We start from the raw sequence: 12,590 nt of genomic DNA, 5'->3' as shown, positions 1-12,590 counted from the left end.
ACAAAGTTGACAAATTAAACACACAACTCATGTCATTCACTGTTACATAGATCGACGCACAAAATGAAAATTTTGTTGTTTAAAATTTAGGCAAATACGCTATATACACATATCAAATTTAAATATTTGGGAGTTTCGAGAAAACATACTTGATTAAGGTTGGTCTAGAATGATTATTGCTCAGGAACGATGGTCTCTGTTGATAGTAGTAGAAGATAATACAAGCTATAATCTTGACGGGAAGGTCAAGCATCATTTAGATTAAAAAAGGGATGGGTAATTTTGTTACAGGATTATCTTCCCTGAGATTTTAAAGGGTAATTTTGTTATAGGATTATCTTCCCTGAGATTTTAATTCCATTAAAATGAGGGAATGACTCTGTTACAATGTAGTATCTTTCCATGTGAGAGTGTAAACCGGGTGCCACTAGACCACAAGGTCTTTGGCCCTATATTTGAAACTTAGTTGTGCAAGATGGGCTGAAATATTGTGATGTTTCTGTGAAGAAGGTTAGGGAAACTTTGAGATTTGTGAGAAATTCATCTGCTAGGCTTAAGAAATTTAAGGACTTTTCTGACTGGATTGGAATTGAACTCATTGTGTCTAGATGTTCCAACTAGGTGGAATTCTAACTAAAGTTTTATATTGTAAAATTGTAAGATGCATTGTATTATTAGTAAAATTACACATTTAATATTTTATACGAAAATGACACTTTTGATCAATAAGTTATGGAGGTATAATGAATTTTTTTGAATACTACTAACTCTATTACAATGCAGTATCTGTTCATAACTACTTTCTCAACCTATTGAAGACTCGAACCCACCACCTCCCTTATGGAGGTATAATGAATTTAGTTGTGATGCTTTTGTTGATTTGATGAGTAATTTGTAGTAAAATAGAGAGATTATATCAATTAGTAGTAAAGTGGTATCTTGACTCAATGAGATTGCAAATTGTAAGTTGTTATTATTATTATTAATTTTTTAATTCTATTTCTTTGAATTTTTTTATTTTTTTTTTACAAAAAAAAAAAAAAAAAAAAAAAAAAAAAAAACTAAAAACACCACTTTAAATGCCATCCTAAAGACCAAAAGTATAGGCACCAATAGTTGAAGAATTAGATCCACCACATAATAATCAAAGAACCAAAAACATTATTTTTCATATTTTATATTTATTTTTTTTTAGCACTACACATTTCATATTTATCTACTGTTGAGCAAATAGTGGAATGTGGATTTTGTCTAAAATCGATTATAAAAGAAATGATTAAAAGTTCTTTTTGACTAGTTGACAGTTAAAATTTCTTATCAAAATCAAACCAATCAATTTCAATTGATTATGTAAATTAAATTTTAAAGAAAAAAAAAGAAAAGAAAAGAAAAACTAACGGATCCATTATGAATGGAGTAGTCCATTTATCCATTGATGTTACTTAATTGCATCTTCTTTTTTTTTTTTTTTCAAAAAAAAAAATTGCATCTTATTTGTGCCCAATAGGCATCATCATCATCCATGGTTAATTATTATTTGAAGAAGAACAACTAATTATTTGGAGGAGAAAATATTATATAAACTTCTTTTTTGGGTGGTGGATGCCAGAAATTATTATTCATTGATAACTATTAAGTTTATATGGTTTCAAAATGATTATCATAGTTGACTCTAATGTTAGAAGAACTCACAAGTACAATGAAAAGTTACAGTCCTCACAAATTAACCTAGTACCAAAATAAATAAATAAACTTTCATCCATTTAAAAGGAAAATTTTAAGCTAGTTTTTTTTCTTCTCTCTTTAAAAAAAATCTAAAAGTACATAATACTTTGCATGATTAAAATGCCATTCTCTTCATGTAGGAATTTTTATTAAAAACTAAAATAAAAATCCTCAAAAAATAATTTGTATGAAAATTAAGAAAAATAATTTTCTCGAATTTATAGTTGAGTAATTTTTCAAAAAGGGTTAAGTAGTCAAGGCCAGTATCACGCGCAATTTCTTTAAACCAATTCGTTTTCTCCTATGAGTGTTTGGAACATTGAAATGCCATTTCCCCAAGATACAATGGTTTACTAGAACAAAGTATGAACACAATTTTGGAAGAGAGTTGGTAATAGGTTTTCTATTAATTTTTAGAGCAATATAAAAGCGAAAAGTAATTTCAATTTTTTTCAAATGCCCGAAAGCATTATGCCATTATAGACTTCCTACATCCCCCTGATTTCTGGTGGGGGACTTTAATTCTTTGCTTAGTGTGGATAAGAATAAAGGTGGGCTTTCGTACCCTCATCCGAAGACCATTGTCTTCCGGGCGTGTGTCAGCACTTGTGATCTTATTAACGTGACCTATTATGGCTCCTGTTTCAGGGGGCGTAGGAGGTCTGTTGTGCCAATGCGCTTGGATCGGTTCTTGTACACTTCTATATGAGATCGAATTTCAATATTTTCATTCAGCATTTGTCTTAGACCACACATGATCAATGCCCTATACTTGTTATGTGTGGTCTAATTCATGTCCTTACATGTTTATTTATTTACATGTTTAGGATGTAAATTTGCTAATTCAAAGGATTAGCTAAGAAATTGAAAACTCTAATGTTAATATATTTGTTCTTTAACTCGTGATTATGAGTTTCATCATCATCACTCTAAATTTAGAATATTAAGTTAATCAGTAAAACAAACATTAATTAATTATCTAAAAATTTGTTGTCTCGATTGACATCGATACCTATCGAAATCATACAATATGTACTTCATACTTTTTTTTTTTTAAAACATGTACTTCATACTTGATTACACAAAGTATCATTAAAAATTATTATCAATAATACTTAACACAATTATAGGAGTTCTATTACATGAACACTTAATCTCTATTCTCTCACTTTTACTCACAATAAGTTATCTTCATTCTGTGGATCTCAAGGAAAATGTCCCCTATAAGACATGCATGGGGTTTTATCAAAAAAGTGGGTCCCACTGTTGTTTAAATAAACTTGCCACTGCATGCGTGAAGAGCAACCATGCGCCCAGTCGGTCGCGTTATTGCTCTTCACAGTCTTAAAAAAAATTCAATATTATTTTTATTTTTTCCTTTTTTCTCTCGTATTTTCTCTTTCCTAATCACACATGTAAAAACTCATCAAAAATCATTTAAAAAAAAAAAAAAAAACCTCACTATTGAAAATGCCTTTAAGAATTGAAGTAATATTTTTCTATATATAATGATATATAGTATAATCAAATATTAATGTTGACTGAATTTGTATCCTAATATAATTTTATCTCCTGAAATAATTTTTCTGACTCCTACTATGCTATGTTGTGTGACATAGGACATAGCACATTATCCATTAATCAACAGAAAGAATTTGTAGTTTTGTACATCAAGTTCATGATGGGCCACATTATCCACTGAGATATTTTGTGAGGTAAAAAATATCCCCAAAAGCCCAGAGAATAGAAGAGATATTTGTTGTAACCCAATTAAAAGCTACAGCACCATTATCCATCCAAAATAATTCGCCATGGATGATCAGATTGTCCCAGAAGGCCTAAACGAGTGGCAGCAAATCGACTCACACTCACCATTCTTCATCACCACCGATTGCTCAGAATTCCCGCCTCTCGACCACGACCAGGGCTCCGGCTTCGGGAATTTAGAGGCGATGGATTCGCTGTCGTCGTTATCGGGGCTGGAAACGTCGTCGTGTGGTGAGGAGGGAGAGGAAGCGGCGGAGATCGAGGAGGAGGAGGAGGAGCGGCGATTGACGGCGCGATTGGGAGTGTTTGGATCGGAGTTCATCCGAGCTGCTCGCGACCTCAAAAATCACATTCTCGCTTGCGTAACTGCTGGATTGAAGACGAGGAAGAATGGAATCGCGATTCTGATGACGATTGCCGCGAGTGGAACGGTGGTTTTGGTATTGGCGTCGTTTTTGTATGTGAAGAAGATGCAGAGGAAGGCGGCGCCGCCGCAGCTTGAGAGTAGAGACAAATTCGCGATTCTCAATGTCATCAAGGAAAAAGATGAGGTACGACTATCATCATTTTCTCTGTATAAAAATTATTTTATAGTAACTAGAGAAACACGCAGTTATTAGAAAAAATTGTTTGTTAAAGCTTAAAAAGTTCAATTAATTCACTTCGATTAACCGAAGACAGACTCTTAAGTTCTGTCTTTGTGATCTTAGTTGGTAAAAAATCACAAAAAGAAAAGAAAAAAAAAAAGTTGTCACTATAGCTGACCAGTAATCAGAGGCATTTTTTCTAATTTTTATTGATAAAATCTGATCATATTGTTTATATGGTACTAATGAGTTGTCATTTCTTCTATCATATTTTTGGGAGGAAAATTTTGAAATATTTTCAACTCAAATTACATTAAAAAATATTTTAAAAAATAATATTTCAATTGCACATATTTTGCTTATTAGATAGTTGAACTTGGATGAGACACTTTTTAATTCCAATGATATATTTGACACTTTTTCCTTATTGATGTGAATCATACCTTACCTGATCAATTATAAATCATATTTATATTCTTAAAATTTGCAGAGAATTAAGCAGCTATTGTTGCAAATCAGTCAGATGAATGAGCTCTTACAAGCAACAAGGAAGGTTCCAGTTATTCGAGTTGGTTAATTGATTGATTAAATTATCAATCATCCTTGCTTAAAAACATTATAGCTAGTGTAATTAAACATATATACTTGATTTTGTACATCATATATATTTTTGTTTATATTGTTTAAAAGTGTATGTAGTTTAATCGACTTATTTTTTACAATAAAAATGTATTAATTATATGCATTTGGTTGCACCTTTTAGCTGAATCAACATGAGTCTAACTTAAATAATGTAAGTAGTATCTCTTTTATACTTTTTCAATCTTTTTCAGCTCAAAAAATCGATGACCCTATTACCGGAGTTTAATTTTGTGATCACCTATTTGAAATAGTAACAGACATGTCATCACACTACATAGTAGTTGACCTCAAAGATATAATGTTTATCTTTAAAATTTTATTTATCCTACAAGTGCACAAGCAATTAAATAGGCCTCGAAGATACACTAAAATCTATTTTTCATTTGATGGTAATGTGCACTTAGATACTTTTCAAGTGAAATAAGGACGTAAGGACGTATTTATAGTTTTACTACAAGGTTAATGAAAGCCACATGATTTATCCTAAGAGAAGCGGGGTGGTTAATTAGGCTATAATGTGTTGCTTTATCCATAGTGATAAATATAATTTGAGCAAGATCAAGATTTTATTATTTGGATCCACTTGACCCTATCCAACTCATATGTAATAAGGTGATGAATGCAATACTTTGAACTAATGAAATTGGGTAAAATTTTCTAAAAGAAATTGAATAACTTTTTTATTTTTACTTTTTAGGTTGTGGGCCTGGTCTAAGATTTTTATTGTTTTGTATTTTAATTATTTTTGTTTTTGAAAAACACAACTTCATTAAAAACTATAAGAAGGCTAGGGGAAGAGACCCACCTAATTAGTCATTGATAAATGTAATAAATATAAATTAAAGAAATTAAAGGAAAAAAAAACTTAAATATTTCTAAATTTAGCGAGCAAACTTGCCAATTTAACACCACTTGGGAGAGAGAAAAAAACCCGGGAGAAGGAGAGAGCAAGAAAACTAAGCGTGAAATAAAAATTCAAAAAAATCTTTGGAGTGTATTTTCCATTGGTAGCCAAACACTCAAAACCTTAATCGAGTTTCCAAATGCACCAGAATGAGAAATTTGGAAGAAGAAAATTGTCTTGGAAATTTAATTCATTATGAGTACTTTGATTACAATGGCAAAAGTAAGAATATGGGAAGATAGAAATTTGAGCAGGTCCTAATATGTAATATCACATCAAGAACTAAGTCATTATGGACTATGAGAGTTTAGCAATTGAAGAAGACCACAGAATTACATACAGGCAACACATTTTCCAAACTCGAGTGGGGTTGTCTACACACAAGTAGTTCTGCACAATTGAATGTTGTACGTTCGGAGAAAGATATATTGCTGGAAACAAAATTCATTATCTGGCGAGTTCTTAGTTCGTTGTAAAGATGCTCCAATGATGCTCTGATGGTAGAATTTCCTTTATCTTTTCGAGCCGTTTCAGAATCTCCAGGAAAGAAGGCCTCTGGTTCATGTCTGCTGCCCAGCACTGCTCAACTAACCTACAAGGTTTCAAGCACAGTAGAATGAAGTTTCCATTTTGGTTTCACGAGTAGAATATAGTTGATTTAAACACCCCATGCAGATCACAATCACAATATAAATGTCATTCAAATTTGCACGAAATGTCCGGTGTACACTCAATAGCCATGTGATTTTGTAGTGAAAGTGAGAAATATCTTACTCTTTCAATTCGGGGATAAATCCTTTTGCCCTGAATATAGGTCTCTGTCCTTCGGCTGCATGTTTAGCTGCTTCATATGGTTGATGGCCTGACAATGGTGGATCCCCTTCTAGCATCTGAGACAGTTAATAATTCATTTATGAGATACATATTTTTCATCTGCCTTTTCACATGTATATTGGTATAAAAACAAAAATTACCTCATATAGTATCATTGCGAAGGAGTAAACATCAACCTTTTTGTCATATCTCCGGTGCTTGAAAACTTCAGGGGCCATATATCGATCTTTTTAAACAGATGATAAAAGGAAGACATTAAAAATTATACCTAACCATGTGAAGAAACATTAACAGGCTTGCAGAACATTTATTCCCATTCAAACTCAATGCCTCAAAAAGATTGAGAAAAACTTACAGCTTCCAGTTTCTCCTGTCATTTTATATACATCATGAGAATTTTGAACCCTAATGAGCTTGCTTAATCCAAAGTCTCCAACTTTCAGATGATCTGCACTGGAGTTGACGAGAAGAACATTCCTGAAAGCCCAACCACATTGGAAGGCTCAGCTATTCAGATGATAATAGTAACTATGAAAATTTTATTAATCTTCTAAGAAACGGAGTTCAACATAAGAGTTGCACTGTCTAACAATCCATTCATACAGTGGAGAGAATCATCAACTTGCCTTGGTTTTAGATCCCTGTGAATTATAACATTTGGCTCATTGTGAAGATAAGCTATGCCTCTGCCAACATAAATTAGCAATAATGATTAGAAAACTGAAAACTAAAGTTAGATGAATATGGAAATTAAAAGAGTGAAGAAAAATTGAGTTGCAACTACCTAGCAATGTCCATTGCCAAATTGATCGCTGTTGATGGGCTGAGTGGACCTTTTTCCTTCAGATACTGATGAAGATCACCCTGATACAACATATAAAGCAAGGCATTCAGCACAGACAATCACAATTCAGCCATAGTAAGAAAAGAAGGCTCTTAAACAAGGAAGAAACGAAAGTGCAAAATACATACCCCCCTTAAATATTCAGTAATTAACATCAAGGGCTTTTTGTCAGTAACTGCACCAAGAAATTGCACTATATTTGGATGTCGAAGCTTCACCAACAAATTTACCTCATGCCTGAAATCCTGACTGTATATAAAAGTAAACACTAAGTTTTAGTTTACTTGTAACACACTACAGAAATGACAAAAGTGCAATAATGATAGCCATGGAATTCTGGGTAACACTACAAAGAAATTACTTACAGATCAGCACCTATGCACTAAAAATAAGTCACCCAGAAAGCATATAAAGGGCCAATCCAGAGCCTCAAAGCATGACCAGGCCAGCAAGTGTTCTATTAAAACTTCCCCTAATAATGAAGTTTATGGTTTTACACTCGGTAGAAGGTTTAAGTACTTAATCAGTCCCTATACTAAGGAAAAATGTTCAATTTAGTCCTTATACTTTTAAATTGGGTGAGAAAGTCAGAAAACAATCTTTTTCTATACGGTTGAAAGTCATAAAATTATATGATAAATGTAATAAGTTTAAACTAAAGAAATTGAAGAAAATAACTTCAATGTTTTTTAATATGATTTTTTGGGTTATGGACCAAGATTTTTATTGTTTGGTTGAGTTCGACTAGACCCATATTTTAACTAGAATAGCCTAGTCTGGTTCAAATAATAACCAGATAAATGGCGGGTCAACCCGCCCATTTAACACCTCTGAGGGAGAGAGAGAACTGAGCATGAGATAGGTATCTGAAAAAGTCTTCCGAGTAAAAATCTTGGAAGACATTTGGGTCATTTTTCATTGACCATAATGAGTATTTTCCATTGATAGCCAAACATTGGAAAATCCAAAAAACGACTTCCAGAAGTCATTTTCCAGGTTTCCAAATGGACCCTTAATATCAACCCAAGTTTAAATCTCCTTAGCTTATTTTTTAGTATATTATGGTCAACATATTATTGGTAATAACTAATAACTGTGGCAGCCATGTTATCCAACCATGTAACCACATCATCTAACCTATAGCTATGTAGACAGGCTTAGCATTTCTAAGTTCTAACTAACAGTGTTTGCAATTTTACTTGTCATATTTTTAATAGTATAGGGCATTGAACAATTTTCATTAGTATAGAGACTAATTAAGTACTTAAACAGTTAAACCTTAGTAAAAATGATCATGAGAGAATTGCAAACACTCCAGAATCTAAAGCTTATCGTGTTGCAAGTTGGAAAATTTGCGCCCATAATGAGTTTTAGAGACTTCAGCTAGTTACTTACATCACCAAGCGGTCATCTGAAAGATTCGGGAGGATGCGTTTGATAGCAACAGGTGTTCCACGCCAAGAAGCTTTCACTATCTCACCAAAGGAGCCCTGTTAGTGTAAGTTGCTATTAGTAACAAAAAAATTTGCAGATAGATAACAAACCAACATATGGCTCAAATGTTAAAAAGCAAAATAGCAAGCAGCCTTAGTTAAAAATGGCGATACAACTGAAAGTTATATAGAAGAATAACCACATGAAATCAAAATTCATTAAAGCTAATTGGATGGCACAATGGAACTGAGCTAGTTAACAAGACAGTAGAAGAACAGAAACTGAAACATCTATAAACATTTTCTTCACATTTAAATAGCTTATCCATACCTTCCCAATCATAACTGAGTTTGAGAAGTCCAATTCAGTAGGATCAACTTCCCAGTCACACTTATTTGGCAGAGGTGGTGGAACAGGCCTTGGTTCAAAATGACTTCCATTTTGCCCCTAAAAGTTTACCATCAAAACTTAAGAGTGGTACCAAAAGAAAAAAAAAGGTGGAAGCACACAAATTTGCATGTTCAGGAGTACATTCATAGATATGTGAGCTCAAATGAATAATAAGTGATTAAAAAGAAGGGGGACCATAAGAAGCACTACAGAAATCATTTCTGCATAGACCAGTATTATATGCTAAAGATGCCACCATAAAAATCATTCATTATGAAGCTATCTATCATTTCAATATCCACTTTACAACTTAAAAAGGAATTAAATCAATGCGATTAACAGATAAATAGTTGAAAATTCATATTGCAGAATATGTTCATGTCCATTAATAACTGAACCATGATAACATTTAAGTGAAAATTCTAAGAAAGATATTAATGAATAAAGGAACTCACATAAGATAGACCACCATACGACTTCAATAATTCAATCATGTTGTGTTTCCTAGCTCCTTCAGCATCAGCTAGAGGCTGTCATAATGAAAGCCAATCAGATAACCAAGCAGCTAAACATTTAATAAAAGCTAAACACACACTTTAGTATAAAGTTGAGAATAAATGCAGAATCACAAGAGTGACTTGCACATTGTATAACACTGATACAGAATGGCCAAATGCAGAATAGACTAATCAATAGCAGACTATTCTTACCCCTCCTCCCAAAAGAACAGAGTATAATATGCTATCTTCTAGGGATTGTGAAAAGCTATAACTTGAAGAGACGGTTGTTTGGCCAAGATATGAATTTCAGGACACTAGGGAATAGAATAATCAGCAACTAAAAATTCAACAGTTGAGATTTTACTTCCATTGTAATAGAACAATGATTATAGGAACATAATTACAGTTAAATCAGCACATTATCTACAGTATAACTTCACTCCAACTTTCACTTGTAGAAAAATTGAATTTAAAAGTAGAAGTTACTCCAAATTAGCATCATATTTAGAGAATTATACCGTATTTTTCCATCGATCTTGCGCGTTGACGTCAGCTCCGTACTCGATCAAGCACTTGGCGACATCGATCCAGCCGTGGAGAGCAGCGACATGGAGCGGAGTCCGTTTATCATAATCTATAGCTTGCACCAGCGTCTTATCTTCCTCCAGGAGCTTCCTCACGGCCGGCAGGTCGTTCTGGTGGGCGTGCCACAGTATGAGCGACGTGCGGTTCACTCTGGCCTTGTCCTTCTTCTTCTCCGCCGTCGGCGCGTCTCCTCCACTCCCGGTGGCGGAATGATCTGAGCCGCCTTCGCTTCCACTCATATTTCGGGTCGCGCTCGCACCGGATTCGTCTCTCTGTGGGCTGAGGAGTGAGCGCGTGAGATTAGATTTGCCGTTTGGCACGTTTCTATTGAACCCAGTTAAACTACTGCTGACTTTTTTTCTTTCTTTTTTTTTTTTTGGCAATATTTATCTTTAGCAAATCATTTTACTTGAAATATGTGGATTTAATTATCAATTTCACTGAATTTATTCCTACTTTTGGGCAGTTTGACGAAAGATACATTATGCTATACATTTTCAATTAATTAATTTGTGATTAAGTCTGATGGAAATAATTAAAATGGGGCCTGAGTTAATCACTCTAATATAAAGTAAGGACCAAAAATGTATAAGACACAATGATGTTTGAATAAGATAACAAACTTGCAAATGTTGTTATTAATTGTCTTGGAATTACAAGATTAAGTGTTAAAATGAGACAAAATTTTGTTTAAATAAGACTTGAGGTGAACTATTTATACAATGAAACTTTGGAGCAACGTCTCGTGTGAAATTGTGCACCCATATATGCAAAGTGGGTGCTTGTAACGACCTTTAATTAGTTGACACCAGATCTCTCGAGTACATCCTCCGAGCTTGGTCAACCCAACCTCCCAATGCAGCCAACCTCAAGGTCAACCCTCAGTCTGCATGCTTCACCTTGGGTATATGTCATGCCTCTTGGCTTTAAACACTTGGGTTGGGTTTAATATATTCACCATTAGCCTCCACTCCCTAAGCTACAAGAATTATAGATGACTGGTATTTATGAGCTTGGTTAGGAGCAAGCTCTTCTATTTGGGTGAAGATGAACTCACATAGTCACATAGGGGCGTTATACAACGATTGAGGAGTTGTAACTTGTAAGCAACCCCCTCCAACCACCACCCTAAAGAAATAGAGAATCGAAGGTGAAGATATATCACAAGCCCCTTAGTCCAAGTTGTCCTAGTCTAGGACTTAGTTTCAAAAAGAGAGAAAGGATGCAAAGGTGTTTACCCCGTGTTCGTAGGGAAGTAGGGACACACCCTCTCTATTCCAGCTTAACAAAAGTGACGAACATTGTTTGACATGGAAACTAATCTTGAATTCACCTCTTTTATAGGCATAATAACTAGGTATAAGGCTACCCAACCTCGACTTTTGTTGCAAGCATAACTGCATAAGCATGGGAAGCATACTTCTACCTAATGGTCTTGGTGTTAGGCATGAACCCAACTTGGTGCCACAACTCTTCTTGTTGATGTTAGGCAAGATCGGACATTGTAACACAATTAGGGAAAATTTTTCCATTTGACAATAAGCAAAGTTGGACCTTGTAATGCCCTTAGAGAAAGCATAGCTTTTTCTTGGCTAAGGCATTGACCTTGGCCAAGAATAAGATCTTCTATTCGGCATTAGGTGAGATATGACCTCGTAATGCCCTTAGGAAAAAAATTTCATTCATGATTAGTTGAGGTTAGACCTTGTAATGTCCAAAGCTTAGCATTTTCTTGACTAAGACATTGACCTTGACAAAGAATAAGCTTTTCTATTTGCTCATTAGCGAGGACGGGCCTCATTGTGAGAATAAATATAATATGTGCAGTCCAACTATCAGCTTAGACTTTTAGTTGAGATGGAGCACATGCTTTAATTTGGTATCAGAGCGCAATGACAAACTTCACAATACCATTAAGTAGAATTGAGGTCGGGATCGGCATCCTTAGCCTTGATAAAAATTAATTCTTTTATATGATGTTAGGTGAGATTAATGACATTTTTAAAATTGTGGTTGAGGTCATTGCCATGTTTAATGACATTTTTAAAATTGTTAAGATAAAAAATAAAACAGAAAAATCATTATTTTAGGTATATGGTGGGTTTCAACTCCTCTCTTGACAATATACATTTTAGATTGTTAAGATAAAAAATTCTTCTCGACAAGAGACTTTGATCTCTATCCATCCAAATATCCAATTAAATTAAAAAAAAAAAAAGGATAAAAAACCAAAGACCTTCAAAGGTAGCCAATGGCTACTTTCAATTCTTTCTTTTCCATTATCTCTATTTTTACAATCAAAAAAGATTTCACCTCATTGCTATATCTACACAAAGTTTAAAGATCTGCTTGGAGAGGGAGAGGGGGGGGGGGGGGGG

The 12,590-nt window shown here is 34.0% G+C and overlaps 2 protein-coding genes across 2 annotated transcripts; one reads left to right on the top strand and one right to left on the bottom strand.

Annotated features, from left to right (window-relative positions):
• The first annotated feature begins 3,507 nt into the window (after positions 1-3,507).
• LOC116004968 lies at positions 3,508-4,824 on the top strand. Its single transcript, XM_031245170.1, has 2 exons — positions 3,508-4,043; positions 4,570-4,824. Exons 1-2 carry the CDS (start codon positions 3,537-3,539, stop codon positions 4,654-4,656), a joined length of 594 nt encoding a protein of 197 aa, XP_031101030.1. The 5' UTR covers positions 3,508-3,536; the 3' UTR covers positions 4,657-4,824.
• Positions 4,825-5,782: 958 nt separating this feature from the next.
• LOC116003565 (integrin-linked protein kinase 1) lies at positions 5,783-10,534 on the bottom strand. The gene is made up of 11 exons (XM_031243461.1): positions 10,146-10,534; positions 9,583-9,657; positions 9,068-9,184; positions 8,699-8,793; positions 7,432-7,552; positions 7,244-7,323; positions 7,086-7,145; positions 6,815-6,936; positions 6,600-6,685; positions 6,400-6,515; positions 5,783-6,217 (listed from the first exon to the last, which is right to left on the bottom strand). Exons 1-11 carry the CDS (start codon positions 10,449-10,451, stop codon positions 6,088-6,090), a joined length of 1,308 nt encoding a protein of 435 aa, XP_031099321.1. The 5' UTR covers positions 10,452-10,534; the 3' UTR covers positions 5,783-6,087.
• Positions 10,535-12,590: the final 2,056 nt, after the last annotated feature.

The sequence above is a fragment of the Ipomoea triloba genome, chromosome 14 (genome assembly GCF_003576645.1).
Source record: "Ipomoea triloba cultivar NCNSP0323 chromosome 14, ASM357664v1".
NCBI lineage: Eukaryota > Viridiplantae > Streptophyta > Magnoliopsida > Solanales > Convolvulaceae > Ipomoea > Ipomoea triloba.
The sequence above is the reverse complement of the archived record's forward strand: the minus strand, read 5'-3'. Positions and strand labels throughout refer to the sequence as shown.